The sequence below is a fragment of the Monodelphis domestica genome, chromosome 3, assembly GCF_027887165.1.
Source record: "Monodelphis domestica isolate mMonDom1 chromosome 3, mMonDom1.pri, whole genome shotgun sequence".
Lineage (NCBI taxonomy): Eukaryota > Metazoa > Chordata > Mammalia > Didelphimorphia > Didelphidae > Monodelphis > Monodelphis domestica.
In genome coordinates this window covers 427491349-427511907 of record NC_077229.1, presented here as the reverse complement: position 1 = coordinate 427511907, position 20559 = coordinate 427491349, and the positions used below count along the sequence as shown (strand labels likewise).

The 20559-nt window shown below is 36.6% G+C and overlaps 1 protein-coding gene across 7 annotated transcripts in view; it reads right to left on the bottom strand.

The window, feature by feature from the left end:
• Window positions 1-20559, bottom strand: part of DCC (DCC netrin 1 receptor) — a 1370599-nt gene that overhangs the window by 732438 nt on the left and 617602 nt on the right. For all 7 annotated transcript variants that reach the window (XM_007486716.2, XM_056824442.1, XM_056824443.1 and 4 more), the window contains exons 4-5: window positions 7347-7497; window positions 6565-6701 (exon numbers count right to left, since the gene is read on the bottom strand). In XM_007486716.2, the coding sequence (XP_007486778.2) occupies window positions 6565-6701; window positions 7347-7497 (288 nt within the window). The remainder of the gene's footprint in view (window positions 1-6564; window positions 6702-7346; window positions 7498-20559) is intronic.

Here is a 20559-nt window from a genome sequence, read left to right as displayed (position 1 = left end):
TCATATGAAATTAACACATTCTCTCAGCTCTGCTTCAAACTGCACTTCTTTCTCAATCCAGCACTCTACTTTTTATCCCTAAACTAATAAAATAATTCTTATTTTCTAATATCATCGTTACATGACCAAACAAGAAATATAGATATTTTTAGGAAGTAAAATGGATAATTCTGATTATATTTTTAAAAAGGTTTTATATAAACAAAAAAAATGCAACAAAGATTAAAGGAAAGGAGAAAGGTGAAAAATATCTTTATAGCAAATATCTCTGATAAAAGTCTCATTTCTTAAATATATAAATATGTCCTGTCATTTATAAATTGTTAAAGTATATGAATAGGCAATTTTCAGATGAAGAAGTCAAATCTATCTATAATCTTATGGGAAAAAATGTTCTAAATCACTCTCAATTAGAGAAATGCAAATTAAAAGAATTCTGAGGTACCACCTCATTAATCTCAGATTGGCCAAAATGACAGAAAAGGAAAATGAAAAATTTTGGAGGGTTGTGGGAAAATTGGGACACTAATACACTATTGATGGAGTTATGATCTGTTTCAACCACTCTGGATAGCAATTTGGAACTATGTCCAAAGGGCTCTAAAAATGTGCGTATCCTTTGATCCAGTAATATTGAGTCTATATCGCAAAGAGATGAAAAAGAGGAGAAAGGACCACTCTGTACAAACATATTCATAATAGTTCCTTTTTGTGGTAGCAAAGAATTGGGAATTTATGGCATATCCTCTATTGTGGAATAGATGAACAAGTTGTATAATGGAATACTACTGTATTAAGAAATAACAAGCATGATGATTTCAGAAAAACCTCAAAAAGCTTAGATGAAGTAATGGAAATTGAAGTGAGCAGAACATTGTATACAATAACCAAAATATTGTTTGATGAACAAGTCTGAATGAGCTAGCTATCTCAACAAAACAGTGATCTAAGATAATCCCAAAGATTATTGACAAAAAATATCATCCATGTCCCAAGAAAAAAAACTAATGTAGTCTAAATGCAGAACAAACATGAATTTTATATATGATATAATTCTATATCAAATTGCTTACCATTTCAGAGATGGGGAGGGAAGGAAGAGAATTTAGAAGGCAATTAAAAATAATATCAAAATTATTTTTACATGTAATTGGGAAAATAAAATGATAATAAAAATAAATGGGCTAATTCTTCCTCAGCTCCTTGCTAATAATGTGATAAAGAATTGGGCAAATTAAAGAAGAGAGACAAATAAATCAAAGGAAAATAAAAGATAGAGTATTGAAAAATGTACTGTGCTAATTATCAGGATAACCATGCTCTAGTCTCAACTCACTCACTCACTGCTTTACAGTTTAATCTTAAATAAATAAGGAATCTTATTGAATCCTCAGTATTCCTCAAAGTAAAATGAGGATAATGGACTAAATGTTGTATAGGGTCTCTCCTTTCTTTAAAATTATCAAAATGTTTATTAAAAAGGAAAAAAGAAGGGAGAGAAAAAATAAACTAGCCCCCCTCTTGGAAATCTAGCATTGAAATATTGTGGTTTTACATATTTTCCAATATGATTATTTTCTGTCAGTGACCAATTTTTGTTAAATATTTACTATCCTTACAGGACTGTGTTAAGTACTAAAGTTCTCAGGAAAGACCAAAAAAAATTGTCCCTGCCTTCAAGAAGTATACATTTGAATAGGGAGAGGTTGCATACATAAATAACTAAGGCAAATGCAAATTACATAAAGAGTGGATGAAGATAATCTCAGATAGAAAGGAACCAGAATCTGGTAGGTAGGAAGAGCTTTTACTAAATATATAATTTGAACTGAACTCAGAAGGAAGACATAGAAACAAATAGGTAATAGTGAATACAGACAGCTGTCTAGGTATGGAAGATAATCAACACAAAGTTTCACACTGATGGCAGAAGATAGATTTCATGAAGAAGACCAAGATACAAGAACACAGGGAAGATAGGAAGGAGATGGGTTATGAACAGTTTCAAGAGAAACAAAGAGAGACTTCCACATTTTATTGTGGAAGCAATAGGGAGGCACAGGATTCCATGGTCTGTTGCTCATAGGTTTAGACAGATGTTCCAGAAAAAAATAATTTGGACACCTTATCAGAGGATGGATTGAAGTGGGAGAAAGGTTGAGCTATAAACATCAACTGGAAGTTTACTTTCAACAGTTTAGGTGAAAGTTTTTTACTTTTGTTTTAAAAGAAAGATGATCAATATGGGATCTTTTTGGAAGATAAACATAAAATATGATAATTAATTGGCTCTATGGTGAGAATGTGAGAAGGGGTTTAAGGATGACATACCAAGACCACAAACCTGAGTCACTAGGAGGATGTGGTGTCAAGCGGTAAATAGAAAGTTGGGAAGAAGAAAGGTTTTTGGGGAAAAGAAAATTAAAACTATTTTTGACATGCTGAATTTGAGTTACTGAGATGCTATCTATTCTAAGGTAATCAAAAGGCAGTTGATGGTATGGGAATATATCTGGAATCATTGACAAAAACCTTGGAAGCTGATGAGATCAGTATGAAAGATAAAAGAGAAAAGCATCCAGGACAGTCATGAGTCTGCCACTATTTCAGTATAATTATTAAACCCCCTAACTTCTAAGAATATCATAAAATATTCCTTTACAAATTAGGAATGTTTGTTTTCCCAAGACTTCAAGTCTGTTGCTTCATTACTTTTATCTTTCTGATTATATCAGTCCATTGTAGAATCTGATTTCATTGCTCCTTCTTTTTCTTGAGCTTGCCATGTCTCTTGTTGGGTGTTTCAGTTGTACAACTACTTACATTCTGGGTTTGGCTTATTTGTAATCCTATTTTAAAATTGCCCCTACTTTTACCAGTAAATTCTTTTAAGGTTAAATAAACTATTCCTTATCCAGTCCTACTTTGTGTAATTCCTTGCTGTCCTCTAATGACTCTAGTATGGTTACTGGCTATTTGATTTGTGAATTTCAAAACTACTCAACCCTATTCAGACCATTCTTTAGAAGATGGGATTTAGCTATTTCCTGATCAATAACAATAGAGATACTTGGAATAATAGAATAAGGTCTTAGAAACTACAATCTCCACCCTACTCAGGGTAACAAGATTAGGAAGGGCTGCAGCAAAACTCAAGATTTAATTATTTGAGAATATGGCCTTCAACAGATATGTGCAAAAAGGACAGATCTCTGGGCAGTCCTAGCTCAAGCTAAAGCCATCATTGGCACATGTGAGACACAGGAAGTGAGGTAGAGGACAGCTCAGGAGTTCTTGGGACTTCCTGTGAGGAGGGAGAGAGGTTGTTGGAGCCTGGTGCTTGGAGGGGAGGGGCCCACAGACTGTTCTCCATTTTGGTCACATGAGTGATAGGGACTGATCTCTTTTCTTTGCCTCCGCTATCCAGGGCCTTGGGCCTTTGGCTCAGCTTACCCAGAGTGGGTATTTAAGCCCTATTTCCTTATCTCCCTTTTCCCTCTCTCTCTCTTTCCCTCTAATACTTTTCTTCCTCCTGTTTGTAATTAAAACACCATAAAAAGGTTAACAGCTGATTTGAGTTTTCATTTAGGAATTACATAGCTGAATTCCTTGGAGACCTTAAATTAATATATATCAGTCTTTTAAAGTGATTTCCATATCACATTGTGGCGACAACGAAGGGTCATGTCATCATGAATATCACAGATTCAAGTCTCTGGTTATAATTCCTTATTCCTAATTTATACCTTCTTACTTCTTTTCACAAGATCCCAGAGTCCACTTAGGTTAAAATGGGGAAATCTGAACAGATATTCTATTATCTAAAGTCATGGTCAATTGACTCTACATGTCATTCAATTCCTCATATTGTTGATTCTTTAGGAAAGAATCATCTTAATGATTCTTAAGATGGTCACAAGCCAAAAAAAAACAAACTGCTGCATCATTCCTTAGTGAGGAAATAGACAGAGAAAATAAAAATGAGTATAGGTTGACTAGAGTTATTATTCTTCATGCTCATTCTATTAAAATCAGAATTTTACTTAATCTGTTTAATAGGTGAAGATTTGTACAAGGTCCTCTAAACTTTTGCACAAAAATCAAGTCAGTCATATGATGAAGATTTAAATTTCCTTACTATTCTCTCACCTCAAAATAATGCCAGTTATAGTCATTGCATGTGCCTACCTTTTGAAAATTCAAGTGTAAAATTTCATTTTGTCTAGAATTTTAAAACCAGTAAATGAATGAAGACAATTTTGCCATTTCTATATGAATTTGTTTACTTTGATTTTGGCCATTACTAGATCCAGAGTTCTAAGTGAACTTCAAAATCAAAGACAACTATAGAAGTTTATATCTAAATTATATTTGACCTCAGACACAGACCTCAGACACAGACAATAAATTGACCTCAGACACTTACCAGGGGTGTGACCCTGGGCAAACAAATTACTTAATCCCCATTGCCTAGCCCTTACTGCTCTTCTCCCTTGGAACCAATACACAGTATTGATTCCAAGATGGAAGGTAAGGATTAAGAAAAAAAAGAAGTATAATGCTTTGGTTTTTATAATAAGCACAATGACCATTTCATAATATAGATTTCATTGACTGAATTGTTCCCAGCATGAATTTTAGAGTCAGAAAGCAAAATGGATAGCATAATAATGTATTATTATTTTTGTCAAGATATTAGTTGAATACAGAATCTTCATAAGGGGCTCATAAAGTGAGAAAAGTGCTTCATTGGGAGTCAGAAAGAGCTGTGTCCAAATTAAGCCTCAGGTACTTACTTGCTGGGTGACTCTGGACAAGCTGCTAAACCTCCATTTCAGTTTACTCACCTGTGGTGTGTACAGGGTGTGGGGAAAGCTAGTACCTCTGGTTTGAGGGTTTGCCATACCCTTTTCAGGGTGGCTTTCTTTTTGGTGTCCATCTACAACCCAGCTCTCACCTGTGGCCCCAAGGAACTGTGGCATGCACGCACAATGGCTATACCCAAGTAAACCATCTTGACAGGCATGCTAAACCAACCATGAGGGTAACCTCTAGCAGACCTCAAATTTGTTCATGATTTAGGAGAGTGTCTACCCCAGGTATATGAAGACTTCCCCCAGCAGAAGCATTAGATGATAATAATTTGTTTGATGGTCCTGAAGGCAGTGGGATATAGCACTGTGGAGTGCATAGAGCTTGGTGAGACATTGAAGAAGTCAAGTTCATCCACTTCATGCCAAGTCATTATTGCCTTGATTTTTTTTTTATTGTCACTAGACTTCAATGATTCTAGAAGAGAGAGTAAGGCCAACAACTTTGTGCATCTCAACTTCACTTAGATCCAATTTATGCATGAATCAAAAGACATCAGCCAATGATGTTATTTTGACCATCTTAGAGTATGAAGGAAAACAACCAATCAACTCATCTGTAAAATGAAGATAACAGTATGTGCCTTCTAGGGTTATTTTAAGGGTAAACTGACATAATATTTGCATTTTGCAAATCTTAAAATGCAATATAGGTGCTAGCCATTATTAACTATTAATGAATACATTCTAAATATGCCAATATTTTCTTCTACTTTTTGGCAAGTAAAAAGATGCTTATCTTTCAGAGAATAAAATTGGAGCAGTAAAGCTACAGATTTTCTTGACAGGAAGATGAAAAGGAAATTCATGCTTTAAGAAATCTTTACCAGATCATATGATCCACCATTGAGCTACTAAAGGCATGTAGTAGTAGTAGTAGTCTCTCGGTAACCGAGGATGACTATTATCTTTGTGTGTTTTTGTACACAAAGACACTTGTGCATGAAGATTTAAGTGGAAAAGTTGATGCACAGAGACAGTCCCACACTCTCGGCGTTGGAAGCATGAACCTATGTTATAAGTCTATAAATTAATAATTACAGAGGTAAGTCATTGTTATCTTCAGATATGGTACTCACTATTGAGTACACATTCAGAGTTCCCTCAAAGATCCTTCAAATTAATCTCTAGCTCAGGAAAAAAACAAACACAACAAAGTTACTCAACTCTTTTCCTAATCTGTGATATTCCTTCAGGAAAACATTGATATCTTTCCTTTCTTGATAAGCAAAAATAAGTTTATGGGCAATCCCACAAGACTGATATGATGTAATTTTATAAGTTTGGCAAACTGAAATAGAGTCTTCCTATCAAGGCACGGTTTTTCTTTTGACAATTTGTTTTTGCTGAGGAGCAATATTCTAGAGCCCATGGCAGTTTCCTTCAGCCCCACTCCCAATGAATCTGGTGAATAGACAGTTTGGCTCTGGGTGGGTGAGTTGTTTAATGAGAATTCTTAGAGTTAAAATGATTTGTTTGGACCTCTATTCACTAAGAAACAAAATCAGATGTATCATTTAACCTTGATGTGGTTAATTAAATGAAGGCAAGGACACATATAGAGCTTTGGGACTTAGCAATTTCACACTCATAAATGGAGAAAGCAGTTTTGTGCAAAGAGTTTAAAGTAGGAGGTATGTGATAATGCATTTTGAAGGACACATCCTGCATGAATCTAGAGTATTTCACTTACCCAATACTGTAAGCTCTGCAGAAGCACTGATGTTCTCATTTTTGTAGGTGACAACACAAGTGTATGTTCCAGTATCATCATCTGTCACATTGGAAATAAGTAAGTTGCTGCCACCTAATAAAGAATATTTTCTGGACCTGAAATATATGGGAAACAGAGAACTTAGTGAGACAATCAAATACCTTTCAAAGCCTAGCCAAATAATCTTAAGTCTTAAATTGGACTGTGTGAAAGTATTAAAATTGAAGCCCTTATCTTAAAATGTTGGAAGAAGCCTTGCACCATTCATTTTCCTTATTTTAGTCAGTCTTATTGACCAAAAGATGCATTCAGGGTGAATTATTCCCAAATGGATGACTATATGCAACTGCCAAAGAAATGAAACACAACAAGGAACACATAGCTGGGGCTTAAATTGCCTGATTGCATCTAGTCCATCTTACTGGACCCACAGAAAATACTTTAACATATACTGAAAAATATCAATGGGTTGAAAAGATTTTACTCCATTTATCTTTGTTGTGCAAATCACTTTTTTGACTCAATCAAATTGAAAGGGTTTGATGTCACCTGTTATCAATAAATATTTCAGAAATGGCATCCAATTTGTATCTTAAGGGGAATTAATTTATTGAAGTGGGAATCAGTTCTGCTTTATTACAAGTAGAAAGAAAAATGATCACTTTGTTATGCACTCCTAAGGATTCTGCACTCTTATTTATGGTTTCTAAATCTGCAACAATAGAAAATAGTTTTTTAAAAAAGTCCTAAATCTAAAATACCTGACTTGGATCACTTCCTCTCCTCGAATCCAGGTAAAACTCGGTGGAGGATACCCAGAAACACAACACTCTAGAATGGCATCTTTTCCTTCGATAGCTACCACATTGGAAGGTCTCTGCAGGAAAAACTGTTGTCTGTGTAAACCTGGATCTATGAAAGGAAAGGACAGGGTCATCATTCTGGTGGGAGACACTGCAAAGATAAATGATATATCTGAAGGATTCCATCCTTGAAAGATATATTGATGAAAAGCAATGACATAAAATGGAGGGAAATTACTAAAACACCAAATTTCAATTAAGAACCAAATAGGTTTTTCCATCTTCTACTTATCCAGTTTCTTAAGACTCTGATGTTAAAATGTTTTGACAGAATGATATATGATACACAATATATGTGATATATCTCCAAGGCCCAATACCAATACTATTTTGTGTTCAAAAATGTGTTTATCTTAGACATTTTGCACAAACATAAAATGCTAGTTTATACTAGTACGTCATTGATCATGCTTTAGAAAGAAGGAAGCAGAACTATGATATGGTAAGACAGAGGACATGCAATTTTTTGATAGTGGCCAGAGGAAACAGAGCATCAAAGCAGGAACCACTATCCAGGGTTGGTGTGTCCATATACCATAGGTAGGAGTACTAGGAAGCCAGAATAGAGTGTGAGATAGTCATATATGGGAAAGGAAATATTAAACAGGAGAGAACTAATATTTAAAGAGGCTGAAGTCAAAATTTATTTTACATTACAATTCTATAATGGATCAAGAATGCTATACTAGATAACATAGAAACAAAATCTTAAGAGTTAGGAAGGAAATCAAAAGCCATTTGATCTAACCTTTACTTTAACAGGAATTCCTTTCAGATATCTTTAATAATTAGTGCATCTAATCTGCATGTGGCAAACTGCAATGTGGGCAAGGTCACTATTTCTTGAGGCAAATCAACTTAGTTTAATTTTCTCTTACACAGGACAGAAATCTGCCTCTTTGGAATTTGCAATCATTGTTGAATTTGGTTTTCTGGGGCTATGTCTGAGATTCCTTCGAAAACTTCAAGACAGCTAACATTTCCCTTAGTGTCTTCATTTTATCTAGGCTAAAAATTCTTAGTCCCTACAAATGACCCTCAGATTGTGAGGATTTGTCTTCTTTTTCATTCTGATTCTTTCCCTTTGGACATTTCTCAGTTTATTAATGTCCTTTATAAAAACAGATCCCCAAGACTGAAGACAGTAGGTCCAATCCAGATGGAGCAAATCAATTCTATCACCTCTTTTTATTGTGGACAATGTGCCTCTGTTAATGCAATCTAAGATAATTAGCTTCTCTAGTTACCATCTTACTCTATTGATGTAGACTTCATAGTATACTAAAATACCCCAATATTTCTTACAGAACCTGTTCCTAGGAAATGTAGAGGTCAATAAGTTATGAACAAAGACAAATTAAGGAACATTGCAGACCAGATGAAGGAGTTAACTGTGGAATTAGTGACATTATTCTAAAGCACATCTTGTGAAAGGGATCTCATATTTTCTGTCTTTCCACATTCCTAGTTGATTAAAAAAAAATAAGTTAACTACAAGATGAAAATAAAGGAAGACTTTTTAAGATGAGATACTCCTTGTTAAAGTAATATTGATCAATAATTTTTTTCAAATTGTTAATTACAAAAGATCAGTATGTGTTTTGCATTAATTTTATGGAAGAAATGTATCCTGAGTAATAGTAGCCTTAGAGATCAAATAAATTTAGCCTTGAGGATTGCATAAACAAAGACAAATTCTTAATCTGATTTAATCTCACCTTTGGTTCCATTCAGATAGTTTGATAAAATTAACTAGAAAACTTATTGGCCCCCAGAGTTGTGGGATAAGATTAACTGGGGGAAACACTTCCTCCAGAACAGAAGTTTTCCTGAGAATCAAGACATTCTCACCCCAAATCACCTACTCCTATGATTTGACCTCTAAAAACAAAGTATTTTAGCAGGAGTACCAGATCAGCTTCTTTTGCTGTCCACCCTAAAGCTTCATAGTCCTCTATCTATGTGTGCATCTCACTCTAATTTGGAAAGTTAATAGTTACTTGTTAACTATGTATCAGATGATGCTTATTAAACTCTGTATCTTCAATTTTTTTTTATTTGCTTTTTCATTTTGATTCATTGACCTCCAGTCAGTTCCTACTCCAGGAGGATTTTACGATCTCTGGGCTGAGGAATTCCTTAAAAACCTTCAACAAGGTTTCTCTAAAGTAAGTAGGAATAACTTAAAGGTTTATGTTTTTAAATATTAGAATTAGACATATATTTTAATTAAATTTAATCTTTGTATATACACATTTTTAGGATAGTGGTCTATCAGGCCAGAATCTTTTTGCCTTGACTAGCTGTTCTTTAGCAGATTGATTTTGTGTTATATTTAGGGCTTCATGACTGGTCCTAGGAAGAAGAATAATGGGCACAACTACTTCGGTTCTCTTTGGAAGTAGGTGGTACTTTAACACTTAAATAAAGGGGAAAAAAAACATTTTAATTCTTTCTTTTTCTGACAAAATCCAATGACAGTTGGGTCTAATAACAGAAATAGAAAACTACCACAGGAGCCACTGTGACTGTCACTTTTTTGTTGTTGTTGTTTTGTTTTGTCCTAGTAGGAAATCAAAATGGGGAAGCCCATATTGAGATCTATGCCTAATACAGTATAATCTTTTGCTTTTTGCCAGAGATTGCTGGTTCCATTTCCTAAATCTTGGGATTCTAAAATATCTGAGAATGGATAAATAAAAGAGGGCCAGGAAAGTTATTGAAAAATCCATTCAGCAATGGTAGCAGATAACCTAGAGCTTTTCACAGAAATGGAAAAGTGAAAACAAAAGCTTCCCTGCATGCTTATCTGGAATGTCAAGGGCCACTCCACCTTTTGATTAGGTCAGTCAGTGGTAGTCTCTCCCTGATTGAGAATGACTATTGTCTTTGTGCAGTTTCATCTACGGTGTACCCTCATGTGGCTTTGGAGTCCAAAGGCTGAGGCGCAGTTTGAGGCACATGGGGCCTGGGACTCCAGTTGTTACGGGAGGTGCGGCTGTGGCCTGGTGTCGGCATTCACACACAGCGGCAAGACATCGACTTCGCTCATCTTCAAAGGTGGTGGCGGCATGGAGAATGTGGGCTCACCAGCTGCTTCTGTCGGAGGCAGCGAGTTCTAGTGGCTTTGGTGTCATGCCAGCCCACTTCAAGTTGGACTTTAGCTGATCCTTGAATCTTCTCTTTGGTCGGCCTTGTTTCCTGAGTCCAGCTGACAGTTCACCATAGAATACCTGTCCTGGTATTCGCTGTGGGTCCAGCGGATGACGTGTCCAGACCATCATAGCTAGGTTTTGAGGACCAGGACTTCGATGCGGGTGGAGTTGGCTCTGTTGAAGACTTCCTGGTTAGTGATTCGGTCCTGCCATCGGATCCTCATGATTGACCGGAGGGAGCGTTGGTGGAATTGCTCCAGCTATTTCATGTGCTTCCGGTACAGTGTCCATGTCTCACAACCGTACAGGAGCGAGCTGAGGACCACTGCGTTGTATACTTTGAGCTTCGTCGCAGTGCTTACACCGCTGTGTTGGAGGACTTTGCAGCGCAGCCGCCCAAGTGCTTGGCTGGCCTTTTGGATCCTGGCATTTATCTTGTGGTCTAGGGACCCATCGCTGGCAATGGTGCTGCCCAGGTACTTGAAAGTGTTGACGTTAGAAAGCTGCGTGCCATCGATTGTAATGCACGGCTGGCTCGTTGGCCTCCCTGGTGCAGGTTGGAACAGCACCTCTGTTTTGCTGAGGCTGATAGTCAGGCCAAACAGTTTTATTGCAGTGGAGAACCTGTCCACAATGGTTTGGAGATGATTTTCTTGGTGGGCCATGAGAGCACAGTCATCTGCAAAGAGAGCTTCCAGGATGAGTCTCTCTGTTGTCTTTGTTTTTGCAGTCAGGTGGCGAAGGTCAAATACTGAGGCATCCAGTCAGTATTTGATATAGACGCCCAGGTCTAGATCCATCACAGCATGTCTTAATACTTGGGTGAAAAATAGGTTGAATAGTACCGGAGTGAGGACACAGCCTTGTTTCACACCATTGGAAATGTTGAAGTGATCTGAAGTCTCTCCACCAGAAAGGACTTCCCCTGTCATGTCGACATGAAAGAGTTGGATCAGTTTGACGAATTTTGCTGGGCAACCAAGCTTGCTGAGGATCACCCACAATGCGTCCTTATTCACTGTGTCGAACACCTTTGTCAGGTCTATGAAGACAATGTAGAGACTCAGGTTCTGCTCAAGGTATTTTTCCTGCATTTGCCTCACCGTGAAGACCATGTCGATGATGCTGCGATCTGGTAGGAAGCCACATTGTGATTCAGGCAGGTTCTGCTCTGAAACTGATGACAGGAGTCTGTTGAGTATAACACAGGTGAGGATCTTTCCAGCAGTGGAGAGTAGTGAGATACCTCTGTAGTTGTCACAGGCTGCTCGTGAGCCTTTGTTCTTGTATAGGGCTACGATGGAGGCATCCCCGAGTTCTGGGGGCATGTCTTCCTCTTCCCATATGCTGTCAGCACTATGTGGAATGCCTGGCATGCCTTTCCATTTAAGGCCTTGTACACCTCGGTTGGGATCCCTACTTTACCGGGTGCCTTGCCTGAACTCATTTGTTGAATGGCTTTTTGGACTTCCTCTATTGAAGGAGGGACGTCAAGTTGTTCAATGGTGCGGTTTTGGGGGATCTGGTTAAGGGTGCTTTGGTCGACTGAAGAGGGTCGGTTGAGAAGCTGACTGAAGTGTTCTTTCCACCTGTTGCTGATGCCTTTTTTATCTTTTATGAGAGTGTCACCATCAGAGGATAGCAAGGGAGTGGTGGTGGGTTTTAATGGCCCATAGACAGTCTTGAGGGCACTGAAAAATTGTTTGTAGTTTTTCATATCAGCAAACCGCTGGATTTCTTCTGCCTTTTTTTCCTACCATAGGTCTTGCATCTTCCTGATCTCACGCTGCTCTGTGGCTTGGAGAGACTTGAATCTATCCTTTTTAGGAGCAGAGTTTGGGTTATTTTGCCACTCTATAAAGGCTTTGTTCTTCTTGCTCAATAGGTCTTCAATAGCAGTGTTGTTCTCGTCAAACCAGTCCTGGTGGTTGCGTTGTTTTGGGCCTAGGACTGCCTTTGATGTTTCCTTCACTGGGTCTCTGAACTGGTTCCATTTCTCGGTTGAGCTTCCAGTGAGTGGTCCCTTGGCAGACAGCTTGTTGTCCAGGCAGGACTGGAATGTTTGCAATTAAGATGGATCTCTAAGACAAATCACATTGTAAAATGCGTGAACTGTCTGGGCCCGTTTTGGATGGCGAGGCACAATGCGCATTTGAAGAGTCGCTCTAACCAATCAGTGGTCTGTCCAGTATTCAGCTCCTCTCATGGCTTTGGTGATCTATACATCCTGGATGTCTCACTGGCGTACAATGATGTAGTCAATGAGATGCCACTGTTTAGATCGTGGGTGAATCCACGTTGTTTTTTATTTGTTTGCCATTCTGAACACAGTGTTCGTGATGGTGAGTTCGAACTCTGAGCATTTGCTGAGTAGCAGTGGGCCGTTGTTGTTCATTTTGCCCATGCCATGTTTGCCGAGCACTCCTTTCCATCGTTCATGGTCCTGGCCAACGCGGGCATTGAAGTCTCCCAGTAGTATCAACTTGTCATTTGTGGGCACTGAGTGCAGGAAGACACTCAGGTCAGAGTAGAACTGCTCAATCTCAATGGTCTCCTCTGTGCTGGTCAGTGTTGGGACATATGTGCTGATGATTGTGGCATACCAGTCTTTGCTGAGAGGCAAACGGATCTTCATGAGCCTCTCGCTGATGCCCACAGGCAAGTCTGGCAGCTGTTTGAGCAAACTGGTCTTGATAGCCAGGCCAACACGGTGGATTCTGCCTTCATTTGAGGCTCTACCTTTCCAGAAGGTGTATCCAGTGGTGGGTTCACTGAATGATCCCTCTTCTGGTAAGCATGTTTCACTTAAGGCTGCGATGTCGATGTTATATCGTGCCAGTTCTTTACCAATTAGAGCTGTTCTTCTCTCACGTCTTGGGGTATTCTCTCTATCAAGTAATAGGAGTTTCTTTGTATTTTTTCTTTGATTTTGACCGCTTAAAGGTAATGACCCGCCAGCTGCGGTGTGCTGACCGGGTGTTTGTAGGGCAGTCAATGTTTGGGACACCTTTTCTAGTCCCCTCCTTTGATTAGGGTGAGCAGTGCTGTCCTAGAGAGGGCTGCTCAGTCACCCAGGATGCTGCCGAACGTCCCTGCTGCCCACAGGGCTGAGCAACCACTGGTCCATGGGCCGCCTACGTGCAGGATCGTGACTACAACTGCCAGTAGACACACTCCCCCATCGCCGCAGGTCTTGAAGAGGGTGGACGGGGTTAGGATAGATGAGTGTGCACAAAGACACTTGTGCGTGAAAGAGATTTAAGTAGAAAAGCCGATGCACAGAGACAGTCCCACTCTCTCGGCATTGGAAGCCTGGGTCCAGTGGCATGAAAAATTGTTACGTCTGGAGACTTCCTCAGCTGCATTGGATGGCCGTGTTGTCCTTTGATTAGGTATTATTTATCTTTCTAACTACTTAGCTTTTCACTTTAAAAGATCCCTTTATTAAATAGGATCAAATATGAGGTAGAGGAAAGTATAAGAGAAATGAGGAAATAAAGAAATGATAAAATCTCTGGACAAATGTTTAAGAGCAAACAAAAAGTCTTCTTCTTAAGGTCCCATGCATAGTATACATGAAATTCTAAGAGAATGACTCATATTAACTCAATTGATCAAAGTGGAAACTTTTTTTTTTCATGATCAACAATATAAGAATGAAATCTTCAATGTTATTGAGACATGGACATTGTCTCCTCTAATGTTTTCAAAATTCAGATTCAACTATCAAGTTTGTAGAATATGAATTACTTATCCATAGTTTTTGGATCTGTGGACCTTTTGAAAGCAGGTAAGATCACAGCACAACAATGTGTTCCTTTCACATTTGGTCATAGTATTATAATCAGGTTGGTGGCAAAAAGTTGATTTTTTCCATTTGCTTTGGTTATATACTAAAAATACTAAATAGATTTCTTTAATAAGAATCTGATGTAATGGAATATCTCTAAGTATCTAGAATCTTCTTTCTAAATTTGGTTAAGAAAGGCTAAGATTACAAATACTAAAACCCAATTTGGCTTTCCTGTTTGGGCAGAAAGGATAGCTTGATTCCTTGACTTGATCTCACTGTCATACCTCATGGCTCTGGAACTAATCCTCTTCAGGGTGCCTGAAATCTATGTGAACACAGATAGAGAAATCAGCCCTTTAACTTGATATTGATCTCTCAGGACACAGGATACATTAAGGCATAGAACTACCATAGAGAAACTTGATGCCTTTTATTTTTTTCCCAGTGGAAATTCAAGCCTGGCTTAGTCCTATTCGTAGACTGTGGTAGGGACAAAGGCTAACAAATAATAATTAAGTAAAAGAATAATAATACTGAAGTGGAAACTTGTCAAATAAATTTCTCCACAATACCTAAGGAACCAGTTTCTCTCCTCCTGTAGAATGTTTTAACATGAGGCTTTAAAAGTCATTAAATTGTGTGTGTCTGCATATATGATATTTAAAACACAAATACATTTGACACATGTAAATAAACACACATATATGTTATATGTGCATTTATGTGTTTCTATGTGTATATGCTAAATAATTTTGGCAAAAAGATTAAAAATTAATCTTTTATAGTATTCATTATCTTTCAAAAACGCAAAATTAGGAGGAAGCATGGTGGCTTAGTGGATTGAGAGGCAGGGCTACAAATGGAAGGTCCTGGGCTTAACTCTGGCCTTAGAAACTTCCCAGTTTTATGACTCTGACCAAGTCACTTAAACCTAAAGCCTAGCTCTTACTGCTCTTCTTCCTTGGGACCAATACATAGCATTGATTCTAAGAGAGAAGGTAAAGGTTTAAAAAGAAAAAGAAGAAAAAAAATTAAGGGTTCCAGAGTAATTTGCATCAAATAAGCTTCTAGCTACTTCATCTTTGGACCCTTACATTTAGCTCTGTTCCTGAATTTCCTTCCTCCACCTCTTCCTAATTTCTTATCATCCTTTAAGGTATATCTCAGGTTTCATTTTCTATACAAAGCCTTTTCAGATATCTGTGGTTGTCAGGATTTCCTCCCCTTAAAATCACTTTGTATAATTCTGTATATTATACTACTTTGTTTTTACTTGTGTACCTGTTATATCCCCTCAGTGAATGGATTTTATAATTTGGGGTATATGGAACCCATAGATGTCTATAGATAGATTTCATGGGACCCTTGAAGTTAAATGGGAAAATATTTATTTTTACTGATCTTATCTGAAATTTAGTATTTCATTTAATTATGAATATAGGCAATAAGCCACAGATACATTAGGTTCCACTAGAGTGGCACAAAAAGAATTAAGGACTCTACTCCAGTAGAATATGAACTCCCTGGGGATCAAGGATTACTTCTTTTGTTTTCCTCTTTATTTACACTGTCTTAGATTAACTAATTGTTGATAGGGACTTCATCTGGTTAGCACTCAAATAGTGCTGAACCAGAACCCAAATAGGTATGCTATTCTACCTTTTTCTCCTTCCATGCTTCACCTACTGATATTGGAACAGGAAGAGAGCACTTCTTAAGTAGCAAACTATTGTACAAATCTGAAGTCCCACAAGGTAAATGCATGCTACAGAATCTGAGGCTTTTGAATATGAAAAACATGAACTATAGGTTAAAGCAGCATCTGACTTTGAAAGAGGAAGAACATAGTTTCCTCTTCTAATCCTGAAGCATCCTTTGAATAACAGGACTTCTCAGTATTCATAAACCGTCTCTTTAATTTCGGTGGTTATCTTGAGTGGAATAATTGTTTTCCAACATCATGCACTCCTCAGTTTTTTGTTATAAAAGTCATGACATGATAGAAAATCAAGCAACTTTTCAATTGTAAAGGAAAGGCGACTGCAGGCTACTATGGAGCATTCTCTTTGATTTCTTCCCAGGCATAAGAGTTACAAATTAATTTAACTCCATAGAGCCAGAGTTAGCCTACCATTTACCTGCTAGCTCTCTGTCCTCACTCCCTATCAAGGAGCAGCTTATAAAATTTAACAATTACCATGTGCCTGTAGATGCCAATGGGCATTTTCACAAATTATCTGAGAATCAAATACTATGATGTGCCTTTTTCTACATCATAGTTTTTATCAGAAAATTGATCCCATCCAGCATAATCCCAAGCATCTATATTTGATGAAGAAATAGGAATGGAGGAGAACAATGATTCCCTCCAAATTGGCCCTATGCCAAGAAGTTTTAAGCAGACTGCGACTTAAGAATACTTCCATTGTAGTGATTAGTTAGGATTCTATGATTATTCATCTCCCTTATTTACATCAATGTAATATGAAAAATGGCATTCTGTCATTATGATTATCCATACATCTGTGACTATTTGCTTTCTTTGTACATGGACATAGAGACAGATACTGAGAAAGACAGATAAACTCCCCTACCCCCCCAATAAAAGAGAGATACTGAGCTACGTATTTGAAAATATGTTCATATTTATAAGTTTTATGTGGCATACATATAGACATAGACTTCTACATATGTATGATCTATACATTTTATTACCCACACACATATATTTAGAAGAAAGACATTTAATCCATTCTTATCTTAGGCATGTGACTATTGCTTTTGTGTGTCATAAGCAAAATTTTCATCTATCAGTTTTATTTTTTCACTAATTTTGAAGAAACTATTCATTTCATTTACAGGCTATTTTTATTCCTTCTTATAATAAAATTCTAGGAACCAAATGCCATTTTGAGGCATCAAAGTGAGTTTAAGATACCTAAAAAAAGCTTCCTAATGTATGTGTGGAAATCAGGATTTTATAGATGGAATGAAAAAAAAATTCCAAGTCTTTCTAAGACAGTCTTTCTATTCAGAGGCAGTTAGAGAACACATTAGATGAAGCACTGGACCTGGTAGCTATATCATCTGAGGTGAAATTTAGCTTTTGCCACTCATTAGCTATTGAACATTTAACAAATCACCTAACTTCTGTCTGTTTCAGTTTTCCCAAGTAGAAAATGAGGATAACAACAGTCCCTTTCTCTCCTGGTTGTTGAGACAGTCAAATGAGACCAGATTTGTAAAATGCTTTGTAAGCCTTTTGCCACTATATTAATATTAGCTATTATCAGTAGCAATTATTTCTTGCATAACTAATATTGGATCTTAGAACATCTTGACACCCTCTTCTCTTATCATTGTCTTTCTTCATCTTTCCAGGCATGAATCAATCATAAATGAAGCCCTATATTGCAAATATATCAGATTTGTACCTGGTACCTCATCAAAGTCATTTTTTCAGATTTTTAAGTCTACCCTGTCTGATTCTTTACTCCAATTGGAGATTAGATCTCTGTGAAAATGTGGCGTGAAGCCCAATGAAGGTCTACAAAGAAGAGAAGAAGAGAAGAGCTGAACTTTTACCCACATACTTAGGAAGTCTGTCATACCTCTCTCTGGTCAGGTGCATAAATGACCATTCATAATTGAGGTGTTCTCTTGTAGAAGGTGACAGACCACGTAGGGAATGCCTGCTTCTTGGCAAAGTGAGTAAAAACACAGAAGGTGTGAGATTTGCTCAAGTGAAGGGAATTGCCTAAAATATCCTTAAAGAGATGTGTGTGTGTGTGTATGAATTGTATATGTACATATTTTTAGCATATTGTTTTTTCTTTATATCATATTTCTGAGAAAAGTTTTAGTGGAATGATGAAGAAGGGAGTTGAATATAAGCTGCCAAGGAAGGAATAAATAGATAAAAGGTGGAGTTAATCAATATGATAAGCCTTTAAAGGATTTAAGCAGTCATTTCTAAAGAACAGTCTATAATCTAAGGGTACTATATGTAATACATTTAAAAATATATGCAACTATGCCAAGAAAGTAACTGAGATGTCTATACCTTTTGACCTAGAGACCCTCCTGCTAGGCACATACCCAAAGAGGCCAGTAGTAAAAATAAATGTCATATTACAAAATATTTATAGGAGAATTTTTTTTTATTATAATCAATACTGGGTATTGGTTCTAAGGCAGAAGAGTGGTAAGGGCTAGGCAATGGGGGTTAAGTGACTTGCACAGGGTCACACAGCTGGGAAGTGTATGAGGTCAGATAGAAATTTTTTTTACAGAAGTAAAGAACTAGAAACAAAGTTGATATTCATTGGTGGGGTACATTAATTAATGGAATGTTATTGTGTCTTAAAAATTATGAATATGAAAAGTAGACTCATGGAAAGATATATGAACTAATGCAAAGTAAGACAAGCAGAATCAGAAAACTCTATGTGCATATATACACATATATATGTATGTATGTATATATAATTACTTTATGAAGTTAAATGGAAACAATGGACATTGCATGTTGTAAAATTATAAGGACTAATTTTTGTCCCAATGAAGACATATGAAACGATCTATGATCTATCTACGATCTATCCTTAGATTTTCATTGATCAAGGAAGGAAATACAAGTCCCTTTTTGCTTTTGAAGATTCTTCCATTCTAATTAATTCAAATACATGTAAATATAGGAATATATAATATGAATGTATGTATACTTCCATACATATACATACATTATATATACATATTAATTACATATTATATATACATACACACACATGGAGAGTGATAGAGAAATACAGAGATAAGCAGTTGGGTAGGGCAGTTTGATACACTAGATAGAAAACAAACCTTGAAATCAGGAAGACCAAGGTTCTAGACCTATCTCTGACACATACTGTAAATCATCTAATCTCTTTGTTTCCCTACATATATCTCTAAGACAGAATGATTTAATCACCATATATATATGTATATATATATATCAGCCAAGGAGAGAAAAAAAGATAGGAAGTATAGGCAAGAGAGACAATATAATCTTATTAAGTAATATACCAGCCTAGAATCATTTCAGTGAAATCATTTTCAATACTATAATAAGACAATTAAATAAAAACAATATGGTCAAGGCTAACAGACCTTGAATTTAGTTCATTATAAGTAGTTCAATAGATTGGACCACCAAATGATCAAATCAAATCAATTTGATTATCAAGAAACCTGAAATAGAATTGTTAATGGGCATTATTATTTTAAGCAACCAGGTATTCAAATCAAACTGATAATTCAGTAACCCAATATATGGCTTGGCAAATGGATTCTATTATAGCTGAATAAAATAGACTTCATTATAATAATACATGTCCTTTGATATAAACTATATAAAATAATAAACTGCATATCATAAATAAACGTTTACATGAAAACAAATCCACAGAATATATCAGTAATTAATTTATTAATCTAATTATCTACTTATAATATTGACAGTTTCTTACTGCTTTGCCACCATTGTTCCTTTTCTCTGTCATTGTCTTACCTTCTTTTTTCCTACCTTTTAAAATTCTTTATATTTTGCCTTTTTCCCCTTCTTTCTCAATATTTTTTTCCCTAGGCAATTTTATTCAGAGAATTTCAATAATATCTTTTTACAAGTAAAAATATAATTCTATTTCTCTAGTCCCTACCTCAAATCCTTAACTGTACAACAATATTTCTACAATATAGTATTTCTTTTTATTAATCCGTTGCCCAAAACTCAAGTAACTTGCCCAAGGTTTAATATTTAAAAAACCTAGTCTTTCTTCTGACTTCAGTCTATTTGTTAGTGGCATCACCATCCCTGCTGGTTTCCTTGATTAAAAAATAAATGTATTATATGACCATTTCCCCTTTCTCATTTCTCATACACAGTTAATTATTAGACCTGTGGATTTTATCTCAGATATAGCTTTCACACCAATCCCTTAACCTTTATACTCATCTTACTACCACATTGTTCTCTACCTGGTCTGTTCCAACCAATTCCTCACAAGTCTTCCCTCTTTCCTCTACCTAGCTCAATATATCAATTTCAACTTTCTTTTATAAATAGATATGATCATATTACACTTCTGTACAAAACACTTCAATGATTACCTATTGCCCTTCAAAT